Here is a 26504-nt window from a genome sequence, read left to right on the forward strand (position 1 = left end):
GGAGAATGGGAGAATCCTAAAGCAAGGTCTCCCATTAAAGGCCTGCTTTAGGAGGGAATAGTTAAGGTAAGAAGTGGAGGGAGTTTAGTGTCGAGGGAGCATTTCAGGGGGAGACCGAGGATAGTGTCTGTTTACTGACAGGTGACCTGAGACGACACAGTTCTAGTGTGAAGGTTGGAACATGTGATCCACGAAGTGTTCAGCCATATAAACACACAGCTGTACTGAGCCTTCATACTGCTTTCAGTAGCACGTAGGTTTGGCAAAAAACGTGTCAAAATTGGTCGGCCAGCAGCCCAGCTGGAGTTGCCCTACATCTTGATGTATCACACTGGAAAGTTGGTAGTTGAGGTGAAGATAAAGATATTACTGGAAAATTATGGTGCTTGCAGCATTAGGGCACACATTGTAAAGCTGTCCTAACCGTGCTAGCAGTGTATTTGCTGTCTGTGAAAATGTCTCTAAAAAAGCAGGCCATCTCTCATTTTCCACAAGACAGCAAAGCAGCACAATTTGGCACAGCTTCAGCATTCAAGCAAAAAATTGGCATCTCAGTGTTGTATCTAATAAGAAGTTAACAAGGCCCCAGAGGTATAAATGGTATCCTCCAGATGTTGATTAAAACAAGGTTGAGCTTGTGAAGTTTGGACCAACTCAGACTAATCATCATGTATGTCTAGAATCAAAAGAATTTCCATATAAAAAGTAAAAAAAAGGTTGATTTTTGATATTATAATCATGGGAATAAGTAATGCTCTGAACAGGCTTTATTGTTTGGGTGTCATAAGATAGCTAAAGCAATCTGAAAAGAAATACAGTTACTGCCATAGACAACGTAGCCAGGGAGTATTTTCACTGACCAGTGATAATTTCAACATTTTATTTATGTTTTAAGTCTCAGAAGAATGGAATTCTATTATTATACATTTCTGTAATGACTTATTTACAGTACCGCTGTTGCACTTAAAGCAAGTGTTTTCCTTTTAAAACAAAAAAGATCCAGAGACAGGCAATGAATAAGATTGGATGAATGGAAAGGGTAGTATACAAGGAGAGAATGAAAATGTTAATCTTGTTTACAGCTAAGGTTAATGGGAGGGGAAGAGACATATTTGCAACAGTAGGTCAGCAGGAGAATATACATGGGACATTCAGATTTACTCCCATAGGCAAAGAATAATTACATTGAATGGCAGTAATAAGTGATGCAAGGGAATACTTTCCTTACTGAAGCTAAGAAATCAGCTTTCAGAGCGCTATACATCACATGCATAATGGGAATAGAAATATCATTTATATTTATGTGTATTCTAATGGTGGTATGTGTATCATTCTTCAGTGTAGCTGGTAGCCAGTAATTGCTTGGAGTTAGAAAAATCTTCTGCCCTGGTTGTCAGTTCGTTCTTGTGGTGTGCACAAGAATAAATCACTTGGATTTACTCACTTTTCATTATTTAAGTCACAAGATTGTCAAACATAGTGTTGATACTTATGGTACGCACAAACCTCCTCATAAAATTCTTAATTACAGAAGTCGTACGTGTATCAGGAATCCAGGTCCTTGAACTTCTCGGTATTTTTCTCATCAATTCTCCCTGATTTACTTGTATTTTCAACCCAATGGTATTTTAAAACAGTATTAAAACATATTTGGGAATATTCTTCCTTCCTTGAAATTTCCATGTGAAGCAGTTCCTATCTGTCTGTGGCCTTTTGCCTTTTCAGCAAGAGCTGTTTCCAAGAGCTTCTGCTCATTTCATGTTTCTGTTTTCAGTACCACACTAGAAAGGTGGGAGACCATAAAGCTATTTCTGGTGTGTGACATGCATTCGTCTGTTTTTTTCTGGATTGTATGTCCGGAAACTGCCGTAAGCCCATAAGCACACCGAACTTTGCTTGATCTACTTGAGTAAGCATGCTTTGAAGCATCTGGCACTTGACATCTGTGAAGGCAAATAATTGAGCTGAAACATGGTCACAATCTGTTACAGAAATCCCCATCCCTCTAACAGCCAGTGAGAAGGAAATGGCCAGAAGAGTATTGTTAAGCTAAGATGAAAGCTCCACCATGGCAAGCTGGGTAAGAGCACCAAAGAGAACATCTCCCATACAATCCTCAGTTTTTTTGACTTGAAGATGTAATGCCATTGTGGAGGCCAATTTGTTATCCTTGGAACTTGTAATTCCATATTTAAAGACAAAGCAGTTGCAAAAGGCACAGGCAGAGGAGCTGCATGTTTTCTTTCCCCTGCCAGAAGTGGGGGGAATTAGATAATTTTTGCCTGATACATTTTACATATCTTAATGAACCTGGTGTGTCTAGTTTTGAAAGATAACTCCTAATGGCAGATGGATCCCATCCTATCCAGTGCTTTCACGGTAGAAGATTTTTGTGCTGTCTACAACATAAGAATGTCTGACTCTCCACAATCGGAGTGCTGTCAGTCGGTATTTCTGAAGAAATAAGATTACCATTTCAAAGATGTCACAAAACATGGTGAAGTGCTGAGATTTTTATTCCAGTTGCTTACTCTTTCCACATCCTTATTCTTTAATGCCAGGTGTTCTTTCTCTCTGTACAAATACGAAAGCAATACAGGCTTTCTGGTATCACTGGCATGGATTTCACCCTTACTTTGTGTGAGCCGTTAGGTCTGAGAAACATTAAGATATTTTCCTGTACAGCACGTGAAAGGAGGCTGTTCAGCAACAGATGGACATGAAAACAAGCCGTGTTTACTTTCAGCAATTTCCCATCCGTGGGCACCGCACTTCCCAGTAGCGAAAATGCAAAGACTGGGAGTGGGAAACAGTGGCTAGGCCACCTGGGTTCCCATGCTGCCCTGCTGGGGTTTCTCAGCAGGGATGGGACTGGCACCAGCACCAGCCCCAGCAGCACTGTCTGCCCTGCTCTTCACCGAAGGCTAGTACGAATGTCCAGTATGAACATGCCTTTTTCATGGTATCTCACAATTCTGCACATGACACACAGTTTCTCAAAGTTTCTTCCAGTTACAGGCTTATTCCTGAGCTTTCCTGGTTTTTGGAAGGATCTGACCGGCAGCCCACGGTGCACTGTTGCTTCCCACCATCCCTACTTCTCCTGCGAACGCAGCCTTCACCTAGCCTCTTTCACAGAGAGGTGAAGAAACCGTATTCAGAAAGGCCTGGAGGTACCCACGGTAACGCAGCACTCGCCCAGGGGCAGCCCCGCCGCGGTCATTTTGTGGGCGGCTGCCCACCGCCCCGGCATGCTCCGCGCCCGGACTACAGCGCCCAGCGTGCACCGCGGCTGTCGCGCCTTAACATGGCGGCGCCCAGGGGTGGCTTGGGCCTGGACACGGACTCGGACTCGGACTCGGACAATAGCGGCGAGGCGGCAGCGCGGTTCCGGGAGGCCGCCTGGGACTGTGCTGCGCAGGCGGCGGCGGTGCGGGCGGAGCCGCGCGGCGGTGAGGGGTGGCGGCCAGCTAGGCTCTGCTCTCCCGCCTGTCTGGGCCGGGCACCTCCGCAGCTTCTCCTACCCTGAGGGAGCGGTGGGCAGGCGGGGGCACTGCTCTGTCGCGGTGCCGGAGCTGCCGGTGCCCAGGGAACCGGTGGCGGGTCTCTGGGAGGGGGCTCGGCACGGCACGGCCCTGCCGGCGATACGCGGCCTCCTGCTGGGCCCGAGCCCCTTCCCGGGCAGGTCGCTGCTACAGCATGGCCGGGGGAAGGTTTACCTTCCCGCCTACAGCTGCTTTCCCCAGTGAATGGGCATGGTTTGCTTTCCAGGCATGACCCTTTATCCTATAAAGTCACATGTGCCAGAAGGGAGCTTAAAGGGGTTCTGGTCACAGGTCTTTTAAACTTGCCTTTGCTTCTTTCTCTGTCAGGTGGCTTTAAAAAGGATCGGTTGCAGTCAGCACAGCCTAGCCTAAGGTATTTTTGCTTTTGGTTTCAGACTTGTCTCACTGACTGAAAAAATTAGTGTATTGTATTTGTGCTACTTAATGCCTTGCATGACTTCCTACTAGAAGAGCCGATTCTGGTTTGGAAATTAGTCCAATCATAATCTGAAATAATGCTTAAATCTGAAAAAGCTAATAGGTTTTAAAAATACATTTCTCATCCCCCTAGCAGTAGGGGAATACAGAAGTTGAAAACTTACTGCTGTGCTTAGTTACAGCATTAGTTTCAACTGTTAGAAATCTCCCAACTCTGCAAGTATCCTATGAAGGAATTAGTAAAGTTACATATAATTTAAAAAAAAATATTTTTCTTCAAAAAAACCCTGTTGCAATTGTAAAGGAAAGTAGTCATCAGCTGGAAAGCAACAGCTTAATTAGGAGCCTTGCAATGGAGGTGATATTGTCCTACCTAAATTTGCAGCATTTCTGTAGGCTCAGTTTCGAAGGCTGTCAGTCAAGCAACTTAATAAAATCCTTTCTCCTGGGGCAGGTTTTACATGAATTGTGGCAACATACACAGGAACTACATGCAAGAGAAGGGATGTCCTGATAACACCTATTTGCTTTTGTAGGCTATTTCAATGAGAAAAATCATCTAGTTACTAACTATGATGGAGATGACTAATGTTTAGCTCCCTCCTGGGAACGGAACTGTTACTACTGAGCTATTTTTCCATCTTTCTTAGCAGTCTTCCCTTTCAAGTATTTATTGATTACTATAGGGCCAGAGATTTTGCAGTCCTTTATCTCCTCTTTAGGAGAGCACCAAATGTTACTGGCCTTGAATGAGAGAATAATTATTTTTAATTATACAGACGTGAGGTGAATGGTCATGATGAGGACGGAAATGAGCTACAGACGACACCAGAGTTCAGAGCACATGTTGCGAAGAAACTGGGAGCAATGCTAGACAGGTATTGGCATGCAGTACTGAAGGAGTTCGGTGGGTCAGCTACAACGATGCTTTTGTGTGCTAAACCCAGGAAATTCAAGATCTGAGTGCAACCTCGGTAGGGAGAAGTTGTTTCTCTTCTTGTCTCCTTCATTCCTGTATTTGTTGAAGACTTCCAGTATTCTGTAAACTAGCCTGGCGCATGTGTTGTGCCTCTATGGTAAAGGCTCCCTGTGCAGCACTGCCTGTGTCCATTTGCCTCTGTGGTGAATATGTTGTCAGGAGGAAAAAGTACAATTTGGGTGCCTTAGTACTCTAATAATTTAAAGACTGGCATGAGAATCTTTCATTTATTCTTGCAACCTAAACCAGTACCTAATTCAGGGTTGTGCTGGCAGCGTGCCTCTAACTGGGCTGCCGCTGACTTATTTACTATGTAACTATGGCCCTGGAGAACAAGAGTTTAGCACTGGCTTTAGAAATGCTTGTTTTAAGTCATTCTTGTGGTATGCATTGCTGAGGAGAGAAGGCATGGTCTGCTCTGAAAGCGGGGAGGTGAGACAGCTTCACTAAGAAAAAGTAAGAAAGAAGCTATGTAACATCTCCCTATAGTCTTGTTTCCTAGAAATACTCAACTTTAGTTCAGTTTAAGATCTGACTGGTGGTTTCCTTTTAGTTTCATCACTGTCTCCAAGGGCTCATCAGAACCTTCACAAGCTTCTGTGGAACAGTCTGACTCTGCAGATGATGGTGAGTTCTAGTCACAGTCATTGTGTCTGTTTTGTGACATTGTTAGTTAAATGATGAGGAGTGGGATGGATCCTGTCCATTGCCAGTTGTATGCTCAACTGACTAATAAGCATTTGCAATAGAAGAATTTCTGCTGCTATCTGTGAAGGCTACTACTTTAAAACTGTGATCTCCATGCCCTGAGTTCTGCCAGATAGTCTCAAGTAATGGCTGTCAAGCAATACAATAACGATAGCAATACAATAACAGCAGTGAGGCTTCCCAGTGAGAATGCTGTTGATTGCTTTCACCACTGTTTTATATTGTGGCTAAAATTCCTCTTTACATATTTTAGGTTTTCGCCTCTTCTCTTCCTCTGTCCCAGGAGACACTGGGAAATCAGAGCCTTGTGCTGCAGCAAGGAGGAGACAGCCATCTAGCTCCAGGTGAGGTGTTGTCAGCTGTTCTGCTCCTGAGGTACATCCCACATTTTGGAGGTAGCTGGGTTTCTCACAAGGGAATAGGAAGCTGAAAAGCTTAAGAAGTGTGTATTTATGACTCTATATTTGACTAGAGCTGACTTTTGTTTCTTTTTTTAGTGCTGGGGCACTAGAAATGTTTGTGGTAGATGCCTTTTCCCCTCCTACTATACGTAAAGAACACAGTGGCCTTCAAACTGGTTAAATGCTAACTGTAGGTATTGGAGTCCCAGAGCACGTGTTGCTAAAACCACTTGGTGTTTATCAGGTGTTCTCATCTTGGATTACTCTGCTGTCTGTGCTTTGGGTGAATTCAAGTCAGAAGTGTAACATAACTTCTTTTCCTTTTGTTAACTTTCTAGTGACATGGACAGTGACCAAGAGTGGCAAAGGTACCAGGAGGCTGCTGTGTCAGCTGCAGACATTCTGAAGCAAAGTGCTTTTCCTGCACTGTCCCAGGATTCCAGCCAGGATCAGTGTCAGGGCTGTGTAGAGCACAGCCAGAAAAAGAAGAAGAAAAAGAAAATTGGGGGAGAGAACAATATTCAAGAGAAAATAATAGACCCAGCAGAGTGTGAACAGATCTGCAAAGATTTGCCACGGTTAGTGCCTGCAAATGGACAGCATGAGAGACAGGACAGCAATTATACAGAGAACTCAGTGCTGCTAGGAGTTGTGAAGAAGAAGAAGAAAAAGAAGAAGATAAAAAGAGAATGAAGATTTTGCTCTGCAAACAGCAGGTGATTATGATGGACCAAGGATACTGAAAAAAACCCAAAACCAACCGAACAAGAGCTGCTGCAGATGAGGGAAGATTAATTGGCAGAGCTTCTGTTCCAAAAGCTCAGTGGCCTGAGAGTCTAATTAAGTGACTTCTGATGTTGTTGTTGTCCTATGGGGAAGGGAACATTTTCTCCTAGCACAGCAGTTATCTGTGCTGCTGCTTATGCAGACCTAGCATAAAAGGATTAAATCCTGTGCACAGACTTGCATGACAGAGGAATATAATTGTAGCTGCATTTCTTCTGGTCTGTTCCTTCACATCATGAAACCAAATTTTGTCTCCTGGAGAAAATATATGATGAATTGAATTTGGTTTACATGGTAACAGGTGATCAACTCCTTTTTCTCTTTGCCTCCTCCTAGATGCCTACTAAGAATAACTCCAGCCTGTGGGAGACTCATTTATCAAAAGCATCCCATCAGATATCAGGGCCCCCTTATTCCCCCCACCCCCAGCCCAATCATCGTAACAATCTGTTGTTGAAACCTGCCCTGTTACTAATCCCTCTGTAACCTGCACTTCTCCAGGGCCCCTGCATATGAACAGAGTGTGCAGTGAGCTTATTTCAGGGCTATTATAAGCAGTTCCCTTCAAGTTGTGACCATTGAAACTTTTTTAATGGGTAGTTTTTTTCATGGCATTCATTGTTATTAAATTCTACCACACTATTATTAATTTAACAGGTTTTGTACAACAGTGGTTTTCTTGCTCTATTCAGATGGCTGCCCCAACAGAGGTAAAGATGTCTGAAGGTGGCTCTTTGGTTGCTTGATAATCAATGCTAGGAAATTGCTACAGGAAGAACTTAAGCCTAATATAAAGGCACAGTGTTTCAGTCCTTATTTTGGTTGATTATGAATTTTGTCTCTCTGAAATACAGTGGGTTTTGGTAGTTTTCAGTAATGTTCTTAGTCCATTTAAACTTCAGTTCCAGTATTTCAGGAAATTACTTGTTAGAGGATAAATACTCTTCTTTTGTTTTTAATATTATTGGGTTTCAGTAGCTCTAACTTATTGTCCGTATTCAGGAGACCAGAAAGCCAGATTAGAGAAACTGAAATAGCAAACCGTTGCTCTTTTGAGCATGGGAAAACATAGGATGTTTTCTTTCCTACTGTTAAGATCCTAGCTGTTTTTTAGTCAAGAAAACACAGCTGGCATCCAGCTAAGTGCAAAATTGACTTGTAATCTAACTGAATGTGCCAGCAGAAGTTACTTGTCTTATGGGCAGTTAAAACTTCAGTATACTGAAGCTGGCACCTGGGGTTTCAAATGCATAGTGGTCTGAATGTAACCTTTTGACTTGTTATATGGTGTGATTATTTTTATGCTAATTGGAAGCTATATGTATTTGCAACTCATGCACATGGGAGGTCAGGAAACAATTCTAGGATAGAATTAATCAGAGAATCTAGTTACTGAAATTAGTTTCTGATGGTTGAGGGTATATAGAGGAATCTCTCATCTGTAAAATCTGTAATGGACAGTTGCAATTCCAAAATTTCCAGATGTGATAACTGAAGAGTTCGCTGTTGGGCTTTTTCTTTTTGAATTCTCCCTTGTATCTTAACCTTTTAAGAGTTTTGAGCACGTTCTAGTCTCAAGAATTTTCATCCATTTCACAGCTGAAAGAATAGTTGTTCTAGTCACAAATACATAAGCATGTTAATCAGGGCATTTTTCATGTCTGGCTAGTGACATGTCTGTGACGTGTATGTTGAGAGTAAATTGAGAAGAGAGGAATAATTAAGAGGAATTACGTAAGTAGATCCTTAGGGCTAAAAACCTTCACTTAGTGCAAGTAAGATTCTTAGACCCCAGGGTAATGATTTGCATATCGAGACAGAATCTAGCCTACAGGGAAGCTAAGAATGAACCATGTTCTGTAAAATGAACCCAAGCTGACATTTTTATAGAGAACAACTGAAGGAACTGCTGCTCTCTGTGGAGCATGGAACCTCCCAGGTGTTGTGCATTGTTAGGGACTGGTGGAAAATGCCATCCCCCAGCTCATTTGGCAAGATGCACAAGATGAGAATCCACATGGTTAATGCAGAGAACTGGAATCTCCTTGCTGCTGTTAAAGTTTTAATTTCTGCATTTAAAACAAAGCAGAGCTATATCAAAAATAACCAAGCCATTTCCACTAGGAGAGCATGATTTTTAGACCATGTCATTTTAAACTGGGAATGTTTGGTATTTTTGTAGTTAATTAAAGGATTTGTAGCTTGTAGTTAGTGATCCCATACGGACAGGTTTGTGCCAAGCCATTCCTGAATCTGTTTCTTGGTGATGATCATTGTAAAGTCAGGAACTAGGTTTTCTCACTCTTGCCTCCAAGATACTATTATTTCTTGTAGTTTTGACTGGCATTTCCTTACAGCAAAGGAAGTGAGCATTTTGAGGATGGTGTCCCTTCTTTGGCATCTCAGCTTTGCTCATTCCTGCATGGCTTAGTCTGGTGCTGTAAGGTTTTTACAGGCCCAGCTTGATGAAGGCTGAGCAGCATGAAAGTCCCATCCACAGCCTGGCATTTTTGCTGTATTGCATTTGGATCCCTTGTCTTGATGGGATCCCTTCTTGGGCAGCCACAAAAGGACATCTGGCCATTCTAAGCTGGCTCATGAGGTTTGGGTTTGATTGGTTTTTGAGGGGCAGGCAGTGGATTTTAGCAGTACCAGCATCATCTTTCTGTGACTTCTGTCTTGAGCCTGATAAGTCTCTCATGGAGGCAGCGAAGGGATTTGTGTGAGGCAGTAGGGGCTGGAGGTCAGCTGAGCGCAGCAGCCTTTCCTTCCCATGGAAGGCAGTGGTGACAGTTATGGCAAACACAGTTGGAGTTGCACCTGACAGTTTGGTTGTGGCAGTCACCTGTGAGCTAGTTGTCTTGATTACTGAGTGGAGGATGCCATCTGTGTGGAGATGAAGGTCTCGATGACATTGTGAGTGGATGGCAGCAGCTGGCTGTGGCTGTTGGCAGAGTCAGAGCTTTGGTACAGCACCAGGCTACTGGAGGACACTGTCAAAGGCACAGGTGGAAGTTAAGTACAAATTCTCACTGCAGTCCCCTTATCATGTATGCACACATGCTTCCAGTATGACTGAACTCCCCTGGCATAGCGATGTAATTCCTTTTTTTTATTTTGTGTGCCATCAGACACCTAGCATAAGTCCACAGCTAGCCTGAAAACATTGAAGGAAACCACCTTCAGAGAGTTAAGTTTTGAGAATTCTAGTTGATTGTTATGTCCCAGTTCTTCTCTTAGAACTGGGAAGATCCAGCTGGAGTCTCTTCATGAGAGTGTCTTGTGTTTTTCAGCCCTGAAAGCTGCCCATAGGGCTGGATATTCATGGACACTGATTTTGTCAATATTTTAAAGGCTATTTTCCTCTCTAGATTCTGAAGAAGGTTTCTGTTTCCACAGTCTGGCCTTATACAGACTGTGCTCCAAATCTTTTGCTTGTACTAGCTTTTCAACCTCCCCCAGACACTAGTAGAGCCCTCTTAAAGAATCATGAGCCCCAGTTTCCATTTCCTAACTGGATTTTACAGTGTTGGCAAGAGAAGCTAGGCAATACATGGCTTTTTATTATAGTGGGCGCAGCTCTTACCGGCAGGGCTTGAGGTGAGGCGAGGGCCTGGCTGAAGGTGCTGGATGGTTGTGTCTTGGTTCTGTAAATGTATTGTTGGTGCCTGTGACACTGGCGTATGCATCCCAGACTCTGTGTGAGTCTCCGAGTCAGATGTGAATGCCTAGAGAAAAGAAAGCTAACAGTGCTTGTTTTCTACATCCCTTTTAACAGGCCTGAGAGAAGAGTCAGCAGGTGCTGTTTCCAAGGAGATTAAATTCTCCTTGATGATGCAGTGAAGAGCTTGCTCTAATGCCTCCAGTATTGCAGCTGGTACCAGCAAGGCGAGGAGATATGAAAGATCATCCTGCTGGGATGGCATAGACCACACACCCAAAAATTTTGACAAGCAAGAAGCTACCTGCAGACTGGTGCAGTTCTAAGGTGGGGGAACAAAGGCATGTGCTAAAGGCTGTTACCTGTTTAGTTGGTGTCAGGTTAGTCAGGGCGCTGAGATTGGCTGTATCTGTTATCACCATGGTTTGTGGTAATAGGCCTGTATGTGTGTATTGGGCCACTTCAGACTTGGGGCCGTAGAGAGCTGTGCATGAAAGAAAACAAGATCATGTGGATGCTGGAGCTTTGCATGAGACTAGTTCGGTTGAATTGTTCTCCTCATGCACATGGACCTGTTGTCTGTCTTTGAAACAGTGGGTGTGGAGAGACAGAGAGATGAACACAATAGAAAAATAATTTCATCATTAGAGCAACAATAATAGAAGAGGAAAATAGTGCTGCAAGTCCAAGGACCCACAGATGTTCCAGAACAGAGTCTTTTGTTTGTTTGCTTGAGCAGATGAGTTCACATGCTTACCGTGAGGGTTCTGTATCTGGGCCATGGTAGCCATGAAGGGACTCTGGTTGATATGGCTCTGGACTTGCTGCATGAGGGGCTGCTGGTAGGATGGGTGCAGTTGCTGGGAGAACTGGACAGGCTGCAGGGTAGTGAGGCTGCTCCCCATGCTGTTTATTACAGGTACGCTTTGGGGCTGGGTTGAGGCCAGGCCTGAAAAACAAGGACTGATGACAGTAGTGTCACACGTTATGGGAGGAGTGTGGCTGCTCTGCAATAGGGGCATCTGAAATAGTCATTGTGGCAGGCCTGTCATCGCAGGGTGACTTTTGGATCTGGCTCTTCAGGTGTTCCGTTTGTTATCTGTGATTAAGAATAGATTTCGTGCCTGTGATGACAAAGTGGGAGTGCACAAAATGTACAATGCAGGCAGACACTGTAAAACCACCTCTGATTTCCAGTGTTTGTTCCTGTGTATGTCCTTGTGTACCAGCATAGATCACTTCCTGGTTTAGTGATAGTCTGATACAGAGTTCCACTGGGGAGGCCTTGCTGAGAAGTAAACTCAGAGCATCATCCCAGTGTCCAGTTAATTTTATTTGTTTTTATGAAGCTGTTGGCAACAGTGAGAACTGTGCTGTTAGCTGTCCAGCCACGTGGAGTAGAGTTCAAGCTCGTTTTGCTTGGGCTTCCAAATCACGGAATTTGGAGCAGTGAGAAAGAGGTAGAAAGTTTTATGCGTTACTACCTGTTTCCCACAACTGTCCAAACCCTGTTCCTATAAATCAGCAAGTTTGTTGTTGTTGTTTGTACAGAATTAGAATCCGTATCATAATCTTGGTTATAAATGAGTAAATGGAAATCAGTTCACACCTGTCACCATGGCCCAAAATAAGGACTCTTTTCTCCTGGGAAGAAAGTATAAGAGGAGAGTATATGTTATATTTTCCTTTATCTAATGAGATACACTTTGGCACTAGACTAGTGTTGGAATGAAAAGAAATCTCCTATAAGTGCAGAAAAGCTGTCAAAGTGAAAAATATATATATACAAAAAGTAATTCTTGGATTCCAAAGGCATATGCTGCTCTTTGCAGGAAGTAGAACAGGATGTTTTGTCTTTCAAGCATAATGAACTTGTTTCAATTTTCATAGCTTTAAGGAAGTATTTCATTGATATTTGGGAAGATGCAGAGCAGCAAAACAAACCACTGGCACAGGAATAGTTTGTAAAATTCCCTTGCTCTTAAGACATGGTTTTGTGTGTAGCTTAATTCTAAGTTGAATAAGGAACGTCTGTCCCTTAATTCCATTGGTACTTGCAAGTAGTGCTGCTGAAGAGCCTTAGTGTTTGTGACAATTTCCCCAGGTGCATATCACTGCCAACTTAGTGCTTTTTTTTCTGAAAATGAGGCAGGTAATTCTAACAATTAGAGGTAGCTCTTAATCTGAATCCTGATAAGCAGAGTCATTACAGAATACTACTCACCTATCACCAGGGTGGAGGCACCTGTGTTGGTGAATGCTGGTGCTAGGGATGAGGTCTCGCCAGCTCCAATTGCCATAACACCTGGCAGTGATGCCATGATAAGGTTCTGAGTTTGCTGGCTCAGCGCATGTGGATTTTGCTCTAGGCTGTGCAAGGCGGTCAGGGTGCTGACAGGAGGGAGAGTTCCTCCTGGAGCTGAGACCTGTGTGAAAGGAGGACTGTGAAAATGCCATCTGCATCAGGTTGAGTTTGATGAGCCCCGAAGCTGCAATAAATGTCCTTCTCCCTCTTCCTGCCTGCTCTGACCCCTTGTTAACTAGAAAGACTTCACAACTGCTTATTTGCAGTTTCCCTGTGCTCATCAATTAACTAGCAAAGGTCAGCTGTCAAAATACTAAGAGTAAATTCTTGCTGGTTTAGTTCTTTCAAGTTTAAGAAATCATAGGGTTTTACAAACAAGAATGAGATTAGTCCCACTGCATTCTCTACAGGGAAAGTTTATCTTCTGTTTTACGACTGAGGGTAGAAGATGATGCTCAGAGAAATTAAGAGGATCAGGTAATTTTACGTAGTAATTTCAGCTGCAGAGTTCAGCACAGAATCCCGGAGTTCCTCTTCACTTGTTCACCTTTTCCTCTGATAAATGCCTGTAACTTCCCTTTCTCCCAGCAAGTGTATTTTAGTGGCCATTGAGTTTTCAGATTGAGATTTTAAAGAAGTTGCTGAAAAGTTTCTTTAGCCTTTTTTTTCTCATATGATATGTTCTTCAGGCTGCATTACCTGGCAGTTCCCTGCTGTTAGAGAGGAAAAGTGCCTGTTAGATAAAACAGGACTGTTCCATGTTTGTGTCTTGCTGATTCACTCTATCCTTGAGTCATTTAGAAATTTAATAACTGGACTGTTTTCTCAGCCTCTAAAATGAACCATGTAACCTGTGTGAATGCTCTAATGCGGTTTTGTGTTTGCAAGGCCTTTTAGCGACCTGTAGTTGAAGTACTGTGAAACAGCAAAAAAGCATTCCAGTAATTTAGCTGGTAGAGAAACCTCAGTGCTTTACATTCTACTTTTTTTTTTTTTCTTCTCCCTTCAGACAGAAAGCTGTAATGGATCTTTAGTAAGAGTAACCAACAGGTTAAACAGTGGAGCAGGTCACCTTGATACCAGTTTTAAAAGACAGCTGTAGAAGACTTTCAGCACCTCATGAAAGACTTTTTCTTCAGGAAGAGACCAGAAAAGTCAGCAAAGTGAGTGACTGACAAGATTCAAGTCATACTCATTTATAGTGAACTTCACGCAGCCTCAGGCCAGTATGCACTAATGCAAACTTCTGCCAGCTGGTTCCCTGTAAGCAAGGGAACATGTGCAAACTGGAAATGGTCAGTCATGTAGTTCTAGTGCTTCATTACTAATTATGTGGAAAAAGGTGTATTCAACTCTGAAAAGGAAATTTGCTTTGAGAAGGCAGATTTTTATAGTCTACATATCCAGTGCGTGTCTTGATGGTAGATACTGCGTACAGGCTGTTTGCCTTAATTTTTATGGGTAAGACAGATAGATGTAAGTATGGGTCTGTGTTCTGTTAATTCCATTGGTGTCTGATCAACTATCTTGAGATGTTTAGAGCTCAAATGAGAGTAGGAGATGAGAATCTCACTGGGAAAGGGAGGAGAGAACAGGGTTTCCTGGGAGGAAAGAAATCCTGTCATACCCTGAGCCCTGCTTTTTTCAGAAGAGGCTGTTTTGATTGATTGTAAGGAAATGGCTATACTTCTTGCTTTTGTGCTGTAGGTACATGTATCTCAGGACTGCTTATGTTGCATAGTAAGTGCAAAGCAGCTGTGTAATATCTCTAGAAGAAGGTGGTTTTAAGAGTATTCTAGGAAAAACTACTTCGGAATAGTCCATATTGTGACCATGGGCAGAGCATCCGATATTCTTCAGTTGCCAGAACTTAAGTATACATCGCTTACCAGCTTAGTGTCTGTGCTCAGTAGGTTCTGACTGGGCTCCAGTCCAGGGGGAGAAACCTGATGCAGGATGGTTTGGGTGGTCACCATTGAACTGTTCCCGTGGTGGTTGCTGCTGGAGGACTCTGGCTCGCTGGCTGGCTGCTGGTTGTACCTCACTCCTGCATCACAAGGAGGGAAACTGGTTGTCAAAGATGAGAAACTGAGAAACTCTGGCAAATGCTCCATTCAGCTTCCTTTGCAGGTGCTTGCCTTTAGATGTTTGAGGCACAGACAAGGAGGCTAGTAGGGGAACCAGGAGAACAGATGTTCTCACCACCCTGCGCTGGTTTTTCTCTGTAACATGGTGCAACCGCTTCCTCAAATACTGACTTTGCGGTATGGCTGTGTGTGCTGCGGGGAGCAAGCAGGGTTCACTAGATACCACCCTTCTGGATGTGGGTGTGGAGAGGAGAGAGTTTCAGCCAGATCGTCTCTTCCTAGAGTGAGAGCAATTACCACATCGGACCTATGGAAAAGCTCTGCCATTCTAGGTGGAGAATGACCTTTCCTGATGCCTGAAAACTCTGTCACAGTGTCTCATGCTGCTGGTACGTATTGGAAAGAGCTGGAGGCACACACGAGTGGAAGGATACAGACCTGACTTGGGGTAGCAGCCAGTGGATGACTCCTTGAAAGAGGATTACTGCCTGCCAGCCGTGAGGGAGTGCAGGATGACAAAGAATAAGCCAGGAGATTTGGCTGAAAGTTTTGTTACTGAACTTTGTTACCCTTGCTGTTTTAGCCACTCCCCTCACTCAGAGACGTGGTCTCTTTGTCACTGGTGCTCTACCCTTGTAGCAAGTCTCCTCTCCCTGTCTGTAGCTTCACATTCTAAAGGGGTGGACTTGGGAGATAGTTTTGGTGACTGAGTTTGGGTAGGTTAACCCATGCCCCTTTCATGTTTTTTTTTCTTACCGTGAACTTTGCTGGGTGAAAGAGCAGATGGTGGCTGGAGAGAGGAAGAATTGTGAGGAGTTAAAGGGGGAGCAGAGGTGGGCTGTGGTCCGCTGAAGGTGTCCATGGCCAGCTTGTGCCGGAAAGCCTCCTCCTTCCTGCGATTGGCAAACCAGTTGTAAACTCTGACCTCCGTCACCAGGTTTGAGCCCAGTCCCTGGGCCTGAGATGGGGAAACACCTCTCTGAATACACTCTGCTCTGTAAGGGGAAAGCACAAGAGCCTTGCTGAGCTGGGCTTAGTCAAAGAGGCAGAGTAAGTGCACAGCCCCAAAGCGGCTGTGGTCTGGCGCACTGTGTGTAAGGATCCTGCCAGGTATATCAAGATACGAGGCATTACTTATCCTCTGTGAGCAGTGAATGCTCAGTTGCGGCATTTCATTCAAATGTGGCTGGTGTCAGTGGTGACAGCCGCTGCTGGACCGTTACCCTGCCTCTCCTCGGCACTAGCAAACTCCAAGAACACGGAGGGGCACTGCTGTGCCCCTCTTTGTCAAAGCCAGACAACCATCCTTACCTGTTGCACTCCTCCACCAGTGCCTCTCTCTCTTCTTTACTGGGGTTTTTCTGTCTCTCGTAGGCTTGGAACAGGATCTGTTGTGAGGCAGGACCCCACTTAAAGCGGTTTCTTCTTCCCTTCTTGGTGGGCAGGTCATCTCCCATGGGCTCCTCTGTCAGGATACCCTGGCCAGCGTGTGTGAATTCTGCAGACACAAAGGGGCAAGGGAGTTTGTTTTCTGGAAGCATTTCCAATAGTTGCGTCTATTTGGGTACCTAGCAGACCCCGTGCAGCTTGCCCTTGGAGGATACCTTATACAAGACAGAGGGCTGAATCTAAATGGGGTGGAAATAAAGTTCCATAACTTGCTGAAACTAGTAAGATGTTCCTAGGAGGACTGTATTTACCTGTCCTTTCTCTTGCATGCATTGCATCTCTGCTCCTACCCACCTCGGAGTAGTGAAAGCAAATGCAGCTGAGCTTAGAGTAAGTGTGACTGGAGTCCTGCTTTCCAAAACTATCCAAAGACTAGATGTCTCATTTTACTTGCCACCCACCAATATAAAATTAAGTAAGACAAGTTCCAGACAGGCTCTATGAACATAGAAGTGCAGGCTGCAGGAATGGGTTCCCAGTAGGTGCCTGTAATAAAAGGGCCTCAGAGGGCATGAGGTCATAGCCCACAGTGGTTTTTCACACAAGGTGATAGCCCAGAGTTCATTTTTTCAGTAAGTACAGAAGCCTGGTGCTTTTTGCAGCTAGAGGAACTGTTGCTTTGGCTGAAATGGCAAAAGCATAGTTTTCAGGCAGAAATCCTGTCTCTGTCATCTGCCCACTACAACTGCTTTAGTGTGAGGATGGGTGTGGAACTCCAATTACAAATGGGGAGTGTTAGTTTGCTTCTCTTTAGTCAAACACAGGATGGGGTGAGTGACTGCGAGCTGCTTCACAAAGGAGGGTTTTCCATGTGCTGTTTGATTCACCTCGCCACCTAGCCTTTTCTAAGCTTCCATTTTTCCTTGATAAAAATAGGGAGTAATGATTAGCAAAGGAGAGCAGAAGCCTTTATGAAATTGAGACAGGAAAAGAGTTGTTGCCATACTTACGCTGGGCCACCTCTCGCTGCTTGCGGACATACCAGGTGTAGAGGGCTGCCCTTTTTTGGGTCTTCATGGGAGTGCCCTTGTTGAGGTGTTGTGAGAGGTGAGATTGGTTCAGACCAGTAGTGTCTACCACTTCACGCTGAGGGATGTTGTGCTGCTGGAGGTAGGATTTCACCATCTTTGCTACTCGCCAGGGGTCCTCTCTGGAAGGAGTAGAAAACACTTCTCAGGAGGGAGAGATCTAACACCTGTGCTCAGGGAAACCTGGATTCCAAGGAATTGTACTCGTACCCCCTGACGTGCACCTTGTATGTCCGTTATCACTATAGCGTTTGGCAAGGCCAGTGTTAACTGACTGCGTAAGGGAAAGCTGCTCCTCAGTGTGGTACCTTGTTCAGTTTTGACTCTGTGTTCAGGGTAAAAACTGCATGGTATTAGAAATGAAGTGCAAAAGATGTGGCACTAGCTTCCTTTGTTCTCTGTAGGCACCTTGATCTCCCCTTAGGAGGGGACCCTTTGATTATCAAGGGCATTTCCCAATACATGGCTTTATTCTTTGTGCTCATTTGTATACAAGGCTTTGCGCTGTTCTGTCTAGGCAGTTGTCATCTGTAAATGGTAGAAAGTGCTGACCAATGACTTGAGCAAGAAATTAACCTTTCTGCTGGAAAGTAATGTGAATGTAAAGCATTTTTGCTGCTAGTGAGAGATGGAACAAGGAGGGAAGTGATGTTACGTTTCAGTATTCAGTTGGATGTTTTATTACTACAGCTGTCTTTTCAGAGTTGACCTCTTTCTTCACTTCCCCACACAACTTTTCTATCTCCCTTTCTTTAAGGCATGGCTGCTTTGGATAGGTGTACCTAATTTTCCAAGACAGATTCATTGTGGTATTAGGCTGAACCTAGCTCATGCCCTGATGCTGGTCCAGGTTTGGTTGCCTTGGAATGATTCAGAAAGTAAAAATGGGCTGTTGTCATACTGTGACACAACAGCCATGTACGCATATGTATACACCAAGCCATCCAGGATTATGTTCTTGCATGTGCTACATGTTATTCAAATACTGATTCACATCTAGATCCACTCAAAGCTCCAAAATGCAATAAAGAACAATGGGCAAATAACCAATTCCTCCTATTGCCACCCTCCTTTGGAGTAACAGCTGAGGGAATAGACCTATTTGAGACCTGCTCACAAAACTTCAGAAGCTAATCTGATTTGGGATTTCATAATGAATGCGAATCTCTGGTTTTTAGGATTTCAGATTAGAGTATCCATGGAGGTTCCTGACAAAAGTAGAAAAAACGTGACTGTGACTTCATTGTGTGTATTGATTTCACCAGAGCGAAATCACAGTAAAAATAAAGATGTGAAACCAGGCGGTCTGGGTCCAAACAGTGCAGGAACCTCTTTACAGAAGAGCCTCTGGTTCACTTTTAACGAAGAGCATCCTTCTGTGCTTTCTATGTGAAATGTCTGGTGGAAGTAGTTTGCGTGCTGTAGAAATACACTGGTGACACACGTCCAACACCGGCATCAAAGGAGCAGTGTGGTGAAAAGAGGTGCCTACCATTGTGCAGAAACTGTCACAAGAGCGCACAGGTCTGAGCAACAGGCAACAACTGTACTGTTCATCGCTTTGTTGACTCAGGAGGTTACCAGAGGCTGTGAAGTGATAAGGAGGACAAAGTCCACACCTGTTCTCTCAGTACAAACACCCTTATCTCTGTTCCCCTGCAGCCCCTCTCCCAGTGGCTGGATAGTCCAAGGAGCGAGCTCTGCTGCAGTTAAAGTGTGACAGAAAGCTGTAACTGACACTGTTTCTGAAGAACCTGCTTTCTTGAAATAGGATCATTTGTTTCTTTCTTGCAAGGGGATGCTTGCTATAGAGGCTTCTATTTTCTAGTTTCCTAACAGTCTTTGTCATTCAGAAGCCTCAAACTGGGCTGAACTTAGAAAATTTCCTCAGTGTGTTGGGTTTTTTTCTTCTGCTGTCCAAACCAAGGACCAGTCTCCTCCCTTTGTGTTTGTGATAGTCTAGCCAACACCTGCACCCTGAATTTGTTCTACAGGTCCCTATACAAAGGAGAAAAGGCTCCAACCTGGAACCTCTGGTCTTTTAGATTTGAGTTAGGCTCAGATGGGAAGAGGAAGGACTGTGTTACCACTGATACATGTTGATTTCCTTCCTGCACCCCAATCACGAGTTGCTTTTGTTTCCATGTCAAGATCCTCACTTCTTTGCAGCTGGAATAAGGCAGAAAGTATCTGTTGAGTGGTTAAAGCTCTGTGATTTTTTTTTTTTCTTTTGAGACAGAGGAGGGAGCTTTGTAAGGCAAAACAGCGCAGGGGAATCTTAGTACAGTATGATTTTATAGGACAGTTGTATGAAATTGTAGATGCTATTTACATTGTCAAAGCACAGACTGTAATATTAATGCAGCAATTCCTTTGGGCCCAAGGCTATATCACAGTGATGGCAGTTGGTCAGCTGAACCATTGCATGAACCATTGCCCAAATACATAGTTCCACCTGCAGTGCCTTCAGCATTAAGACATCACACGTTGAAACCTTCACTCTTTCACTGGTGGTAAGACTGCTATTGCCTGTTAGAGGGTAGGATTTTACCCTAAACCTAGTTCTCCTGTTTGTAGTTGCACTAAAATCTCAACTGTTTCCGTGAGTCAGAAGTGTGGAAAATGGGTCTGCCTTACTCAAGCTCTCCTCCTCTATCTCCAAGTCTGTTTCCTGTGGTTTAGCTTCCCTTTCTCCCTAGATGCAAGCTGTCTCCCCACTCCTCTCTTGTTCTCCAAGGTCTGATCTCTGTCTCCAAATTCCTCTCACACAGTTTTTACTCCCTTCTTCCGAAGTCTTGCTGTCCTGCTGTCAGTTGCTTATTGCCATCGGAGCATAGCCCCTCTCCCTGGCTCATCTCAACCACAGGGGCTTGGGTCCTCTCTCCATGCCAGCTTCCCATTTTCTTAGTTCTGAGGTCACTTTTTAAGGGCGTTTTCACCTCCCTTTTGTTACCTGAACAATAAGTAACCCAGGTAGTTAGTTATAAACTCAAAGGGAACAAGAGGCTGGTTGATAATTTATAGCAACATCTCAAATTTAAATGGAAAGTAAATATCAAGTTGTTAGCATTAAAGAAAACTCATTCCAGAGAGCTGGAGATGTAACATTCAGGGGACCTTCTCTTTCCTTCGCTCTTCCTGACTTTTCTCTTTCTTTTTGACTTTGTTCCTTTCCTTCCTCTCCTTTTCTTTGCTCTCTCTGTCTTTCCTTTCCTTCTTTCCTGTTCTTGTGCTCTCAAGCAAGAGAAGCCTTCGTTTCCCCGAGGTGGGTTCTGAATTGCTGCTTTGAACCAGACCTTGTTTAAACAGAGGTTCAGAGCTGTGAAGTGCTCAGGACCATCCTCTGGCCCTTTCCTCTGGAGCCTGCTAAACAGCCCTCACTGGTGTCAGTGCGCAGCCTGGAGCCGGGCTAGGCAGAGAGCAGGGAAGGTAAGACCATCCCGGCAGGGTTCCTTTCTATTGAACTTGGCCTGGTTTGCCTCATCTTGGTTTATATGTGGAAATGAAAGGGGTGTGGCAGCTTCATCTCCAGATTCCCCAGCTAGAGTCATTCTAAGACACTGCTTACACGGGGAAAAGACTGAACCTTTATCATTATACCTTTGTTTTCTTTTTTTCCTCATGGAAAACATGCTTTTATCCCTGCCTCCAGGGGAAATCTGTTGCTTATCTCAATTTCTCTCTTTCCTAATGGAATTTCACCCCTTGCCCTACAGGTGAGTTGTTGCTATACCTCTCTCCATTTGCTGTACCTGTGATAGTATGATCTGTCCCTTCCCCCAAGGTAGCCTCTCTTGCTTTCTACTCTGGGGAATATCTGGGAATTACTCCACACAGCTCTAACTCCCTACTGAGTTACTTATTCTTTATCATAGATGCATTTGTTTTCTGTGTGGAGTGATTTGGAAAGAATGTTTTTATTCAAACTGTAAATCTATGGAAGATTAGTAAGATAGATTAAGGGTCAAAATTAAATTATGTTAATTTCTCACTAGACAAACCTTTGTCTGAACTTCCTTTAGCATTTTTTTTCTGTAGGGACAAAATCTCATCAATACCCACAGATGCAACTAGTTGTGTGGATGTATCTTCTCAACATCCTGTTTTACTGAGCTTTGACTAGTGCTTTCCAAACCGTGGTTTAAACTTTAGTGGTCTTATGAAGACATACTTGGTCTCTTGATGCTGTCTTTTCTTTTTTTTTCTTTTTTTTTTTTCCCTGCTGTCTAGCTCCTGGGAAAGCCTAACAGGGGACCCTTTCCTGATTCTACTTTACAAGCAATAGCTGCAGTTACCACAAAGACGTTTTTCTATCACTAAGAGCTGCCCACAAGCCAATTGCTCTGTTAAAATGTGGCCTGTGCAATTATTAGGCCAGGAATTGTTAATAATGCCTGAAGAGGCTTCTGCCTAAAGGCAGAAGTGCCTCCGTCTGGTTTCTGGATTTGAAATCCTTGTGTAGATGCTGAAATAGCTTTGCAAGCATTGAAATTTTACTGAGAATCCCTGGGCATCGAGATTCGTGCCTGTCTTCCTTTTATGTATTGCTGGGAGTAATTTCTATTACAGACTGTTCTGCCTTGTCTTTCAATACTCATAGTACTATTTTAAGGACATAACCTTTAGGCATCTACTAATAGAAAGGTTTGTTCTTAAAAAGAAAACAAGTCTATTAGTAGGTAATGACTGCTTACGTGTTATCAAACCCTGATACTGGTTCAGATGCTTTGAATAGATTCTCAGACATACGGTTGATTATTTTTTTTTAATCTTTGACCAGAAATTTGAAACACGTCAATACAGACTCCCTACTATTTTCATTTGATCTTGACTAATTTTGATCTATTATATTCCTTCATAAGTATACTCATGTTTTTTGCTGAAACTAAGGCTTCTGGTCGCCTCATGCTGTCCTCAGCAACAGAACTGACTTCTTGTTCTATCCTGTGATACAGGGGACTGATGAAGGAAAACTCTGAAATTGCAGAATTTGTAATTAAGACTTAGCATGAGGCTTAGGAGATCCTTGTTCTTGCTCGCTTTTCTCTGCGCTATCTTAGGGTTTTGGGTAGGTCATAGAATCTCTCTGTACCTCAGTTCCTGTTTGTGAAATGGGAATGCTGTTCAGCTGACTGACTGGAGAGAGATATGGGACTGTTCCTTGGAAAGCATTAATGTCACAGGTTTGCAAGAGAGGTAAGACTGTTGTGAGGCTGGTAGTAGGCACAGGAGAGACTGGCGGCAAGCTCCTAGAAAGTAGGGAGGATCAGAAACCAGAATTCATGCTGAAGTAAGGGTGGCAGGAAGGAATTCCCTCCATCCTTGTGTCTGTTCTTAGATCACAGCGGATGGCACTCCAGTCCTGCTTCACCCATTCATTAGAGAAAATGGGACAAAGCCAGGTGCTGCTCTTCAACTTCCATGGCTTCCTTTGTTGAGAGATACCTGATAAACCATCAGAAGTTAATGATCAAAAAGCTTATCAGGGTCTTTTCATCTATAAATTTATAAGACAAAAGAGAAATAATAAAGCCATTGGATAATTAGTAACTAGTCAGGGCCCGCCCGGTGCCACTGGGCTCAAACTACCCCAAGACCTGTACGCAGACTCAGGAAGATGAGAAGGAGACAGGCATGAGGGGAAGAAAAAGAGTGGAAGAGAGAGAGAGAATTAGCCCAGAGGACAACAAAATGGGAGGAATAGCAGCAGAGACAGAAGTGAGGAGAGAAGGAAAATACGTAAAAAGAATGGGGGAAAGGTAAAGGTACAGAGGAGACTAAAAGATGTGACAGAGCTGGAAGTGGGGAAGAGATGAGAGATGTGAGATGTACTGGGCCAGAAAGAAGATTGAATTATTGGGAATGCTTTCCCCACCCAGGTAAGACCTGATCCAGTGAATTTTCCTGTGTCTGGTACTGCAGAGTCATCAACTCCCTATCTGCTAGGGACTTTTCTTCTGAGTATTTACAGTGAATGCTAGCGCTTGTCATGCTGCTTTTTCTTGCTCTGGCCTTTTGCGGTGGGATTTGATGTTTGCTTCTGGTATGTTAATTTCCTTTGGACATGAAAGGGAGTGATCAGAAAGCCTGAGAAATTCTCCGGATTGATTTTAGTTTTAGTGAAGATTTTAAGTGCAGGTTGTTGCTGCATCTTTTTGTCTTCTATCAGCTTGTCGTTTCAAAATACCCCCAAAACAGACAGGCAAGAATCTGTTTCTGTTGTGATAGATAGGTTGAATGGTCCCGATCCTTGCTTGGACAAACCTCTTAGGTCACCCGTGGGAATTGTATGTCAGCAAGAATCCAAAATGCGAATTCTGATGAATGTTTCTGAGTCTATCCTATCGTGAGGCGTATTGGTTCAGGGAACTTCTGTCTTTTGATCTCAAAAATGCTTCTATGCAAACTAATTTGTGTGGCAGTAAAACCTGTAGTTGTTGCTGCAGGTGTACTTTGCAGTTGTGACAAGCAGTGGATGGTAAGAATAGAATGTTCTACCCAGGTTTTAACCTCTATGCATGTATTTGGTGTGTGCTTTTTCTATGAGAAAAAGCCCCAGTGAAGTCAGGAGAACTTTGCACTCACATGAATGACAAGAACACGTTCTCTTGGTTTGTCTTTGGCCAATAATCTATAGCAAAAACCACTGACATTAATGGTATTAACCTCCTTAAATACAGCAGGGAGACATTGCAACTTCACTGTACCATACATCCTCAGGCAAATACAGCACCAGTTAAGAGTGACCAGATTTTTTCTTTTTTTTTTTTCCTGATGACTGAAATTGTGAATTCTATTAAAAAATTAAATGCTAAAACTTAACATTCAGTGAGAGAGATGCAAGTTATACAGGCCTCGGACTATTCTGAAGCCTGATGATACAACCATGTCAAATACGTTATCAGGCTCTGTGGCTCCCTTCATGTATTTGAAGTGAGATGAAAAGAAAGCCTGCACATTTATAAAGAATTTGGGGGTGTTTTGGGGCTGCTAGTCCTTGCGTGGATGAAGACTGTGTAGCTGTATCAAAAAGGGGGCATTGAGCAGAAAGGGAAAGAAAGAAATTTAGAGGGAGAGGGCAAGAAAGCATCAAAGAGGAGCAGCAAATCTGTGCTTACTGTAATAGTCTTTCCACCACAGCCTTCTGGTGAGCAGCCTCCTCAGGGCTCAAGTTTTCCAGCTCCTTCATTATTGGAGGGGTAAATTCCTCCCCGTCATCAGAGGTTTCATCTTCTGATAACCTGGACTCCCCCATTCCGTTGGGGATGTCGGGACAGGGTTCCCCTTTCTCTGTCTGGAGGGCATTGATAGCGCGCTGACTTTCACTCTGGAGCACGTAGGGTTCCACTTCGCTCAGCGCCTTGATCAGGGTCTCCTTGGTTAGCCCTGACTCCAGCAGCGCTCCCAGCAGCTCCACTTGAAGATGACTCAGCTTCGAGACCATGGTCTTCAGGCTGGTGTCTCCTGGATTTGAATTTCAGGTTATCCTGCTTCCAGCTTCCCTACACCATGTTCCTGAGGTAACACGCCCGACTGTCAGGAGAGTGGGCACAGCACAGCCTCCCGCCTTTACGCCCCCCCAAAAAAAACAAAATACAAAATTGAGCCACTTCAGACCCCCCACGACTGTCCTGAGCCAGTGCTGATAAAGGGACCCTTGGCTATCTGTTTACATTGGAGCAATGTAAATTCTCCAAGGTTCATATTTATCTGTGTGCTTAGCAAGTTACTGAACTTTGGACTTCAGCACTGCAGCAGCGGTTCACAAAGTGCAGAGGGAGAGAAAGCAGGGGGAGGGGGAAAGGGAGGGCAGCAGAAGAGGGAAGGAGGAGGTAAAATGAAGGGACAGAAGGTCTGCAGTATGGAAAAGTAAACTACAGAAAGAAAACCAGGAAAATGAGGATGGAGAAGTGTGACTTATTTCTGGCCCCATTAGTTTTAGAGAAGGAAGGACGTGGAGTACCTGAAGGAAGAAGTGCGTTTGGCTGCGAGTGGTTCAGGAGAAGGTGCTGCCATTGGAAGATCGCAGAGCCCGCTTGGAGCGCTGGCAGCAGGGAGGTTCAGCCAGCCTCAGCCCCTGCCAAAAGCTTTGAGCTGAGAGAAAGCCACTCTGGCAGCTTCACTAGCCTTTGTGCAACCCCCCAGCAGAGAAGTGTTGACCACTGGGTTTATATGAATATTCCAGAGACTTACGGAATGTTCTGGAGCTCCAGCTGACTTCTGTGGCAGAGCATCAAGTGTTAAATGACTTTTCCACTTCTGGCTTTGGCTTGCTGGGTATCTTGATATGCAAATACTAGTACCACCATTATAACTTGCTATGTTTATTGCTTAATTGATGAGCAGGAGAAGTGTACCCGCATAATTTGGGGATTACAGGGCTTGTCCCACTGAGCTTGTGATTCAGGCATCTGATAAGGAATAGCCCTGGGTGTTGGTTCATGCTGAAAGTCCCGGCCCCGTCATCAGTTGCTCTGCTGCTTCTGAGGAGTGCTCTGGGCAGGCTTGTGGTTCCCATTTATCATCTACCTCCATCCCTTCTTGATACTGGTTCTGCTCCCACCCATTGAGTGACTTCCTACAACATGCTTGCCAGGTCACTTAGTGCAGCTCTCAGGGAGTCCTTACGACTGCATTGTCTGTTCTGGTCTGAAAATATATGAATGAATCTATCTGCTTTGAGTGGCTAAATTATAGAATATCTTGATGTGCACATGTGGACTTGATGCATGAGCATCTCATGCACATGATGCCTTGTGTGATCAACAGGAGAAGGATTTAAAGCTGTTGTCTCAATGGAGGTTTCCTAGGGGCAGCTACCTGTCTCTATACGCTCCCATCAAGCCTGAGCTGAGAGAAGCCTAGAAGGACCGACCCCAAACTGAGTAATGTCCCAAGGCAATGATTCAGAGTCACCTTGGCCCCTGTTTCTCCTTTGTGGGCACCATTAGCCATGCTCTCCAGCCTCCTGCGACAACATGCTAAGTCAGCAGCTGAAGGACAGAGCTTCTTTGCAGATTGGACCCCCTCCTCTCTCCAGACACTGCAAGCTGTGGTCGGGCTGCTGGGCTGACCCTTTCAAGCAGGACTGTTGTTAACTTTTACCTTTTATTTCAG

At 44.1% G+C, this 26504-nt stretch overlaps 2 protein-coding genes across 2 annotated transcripts in view; one reads left to right on the forward strand and one right to left on the reverse strand.

Moving 5' to 3' along the window:
- Window positions 1-3264: 3264 nt before the first annotated feature.
- C1H12orf43 (chromosome 1 C12orf43 homolog) overlaps window positions 3265-26504 on the forward strand; it is a 28920-nt gene continuing 5680 nt past the window's right edge. The window contains exons 1-6 of the mRNA XM_040605069.1: window positions 3265-3452; window positions 3873-3918; window positions 4763-4861; window positions 5516-5589; window positions 5924-6014; window positions 6410-7158. Coding sequence (XP_040461003.1) covers window positions 3308-3452; window positions 3873-3918; window positions 4763-4861; window positions 5516-5589; window positions 5924-6014; window positions 6410-6764 — 810 coding nt within the window. The 5' untranslated portion in view covers window positions 3265-3307 and the 3' untranslated portion in view covers window positions 6765-7158. The remainder of the gene's footprint in view (window positions 3453-3872; window positions 3919-4762; window positions 4862-5515; window positions 5590-5923; window positions 6015-6409; window positions 7159-26504) is intronic.
- Window positions 8907-26498, reverse strand: HNF1A (HNF1 homeobox A). The gene is made up of 10 exons (XM_040605027.1): window positions 24506-26498; window positions 17310-17509; window positions 16222-16408; window positions 15667-15905; window positions 14713-14870; window positions 12743-12944; window positions 11276-11467; window positions 10881-11002; window positions 10444-10585; window positions 8907-9850 (listed from the first exon to the last, which is right to left on the reverse strand). The coding sequence occupies exons 1-10, from the start codon at window positions 24829-24831 to the stop codon at window positions 9723-9725; spliced, it is 1896 nt and encodes a 631-aa protein (XP_040460961.1). The 5' UTR covers window positions 24832-26498; the 3' UTR covers window positions 8907-9722.

The sequence above is a fragment of the Falco naumanni genome, chromosome 1, assembly GCF_017639655.2.
Source record: "Falco naumanni isolate bFalNau1 chromosome 1, bFalNau1.pat, whole genome shotgun sequence".
Classification (NCBI taxonomy): Eukaryota; Metazoa; Chordata; class Aves; order Falconiformes; family Falconidae; genus Falco; species Falco naumanni.

Coding starts and splice junctions, on each gene's coding strand:
- HNF1A (XM_040605027.1), bottom strand. CDS start 24,831: ATGGTCTCGAAGCTGAGTCATCTTCAAGTGGAGCTGCTGGGAGCGCTG. Junction 12,945..14,712: donor TGAGCACAGACACTAAGCTG/GTAAGCGATGTA, acceptor CCTTTCACACAG/GTCTCAGCTCCAGGAGGAAC. Junction 11,003..11,275: donor CCAGATACAGAACCCTCACG/GTAAGCATGTGA, acceptor TTTCATGCACAG/CTCTCTACGGCCCCAAGTCT.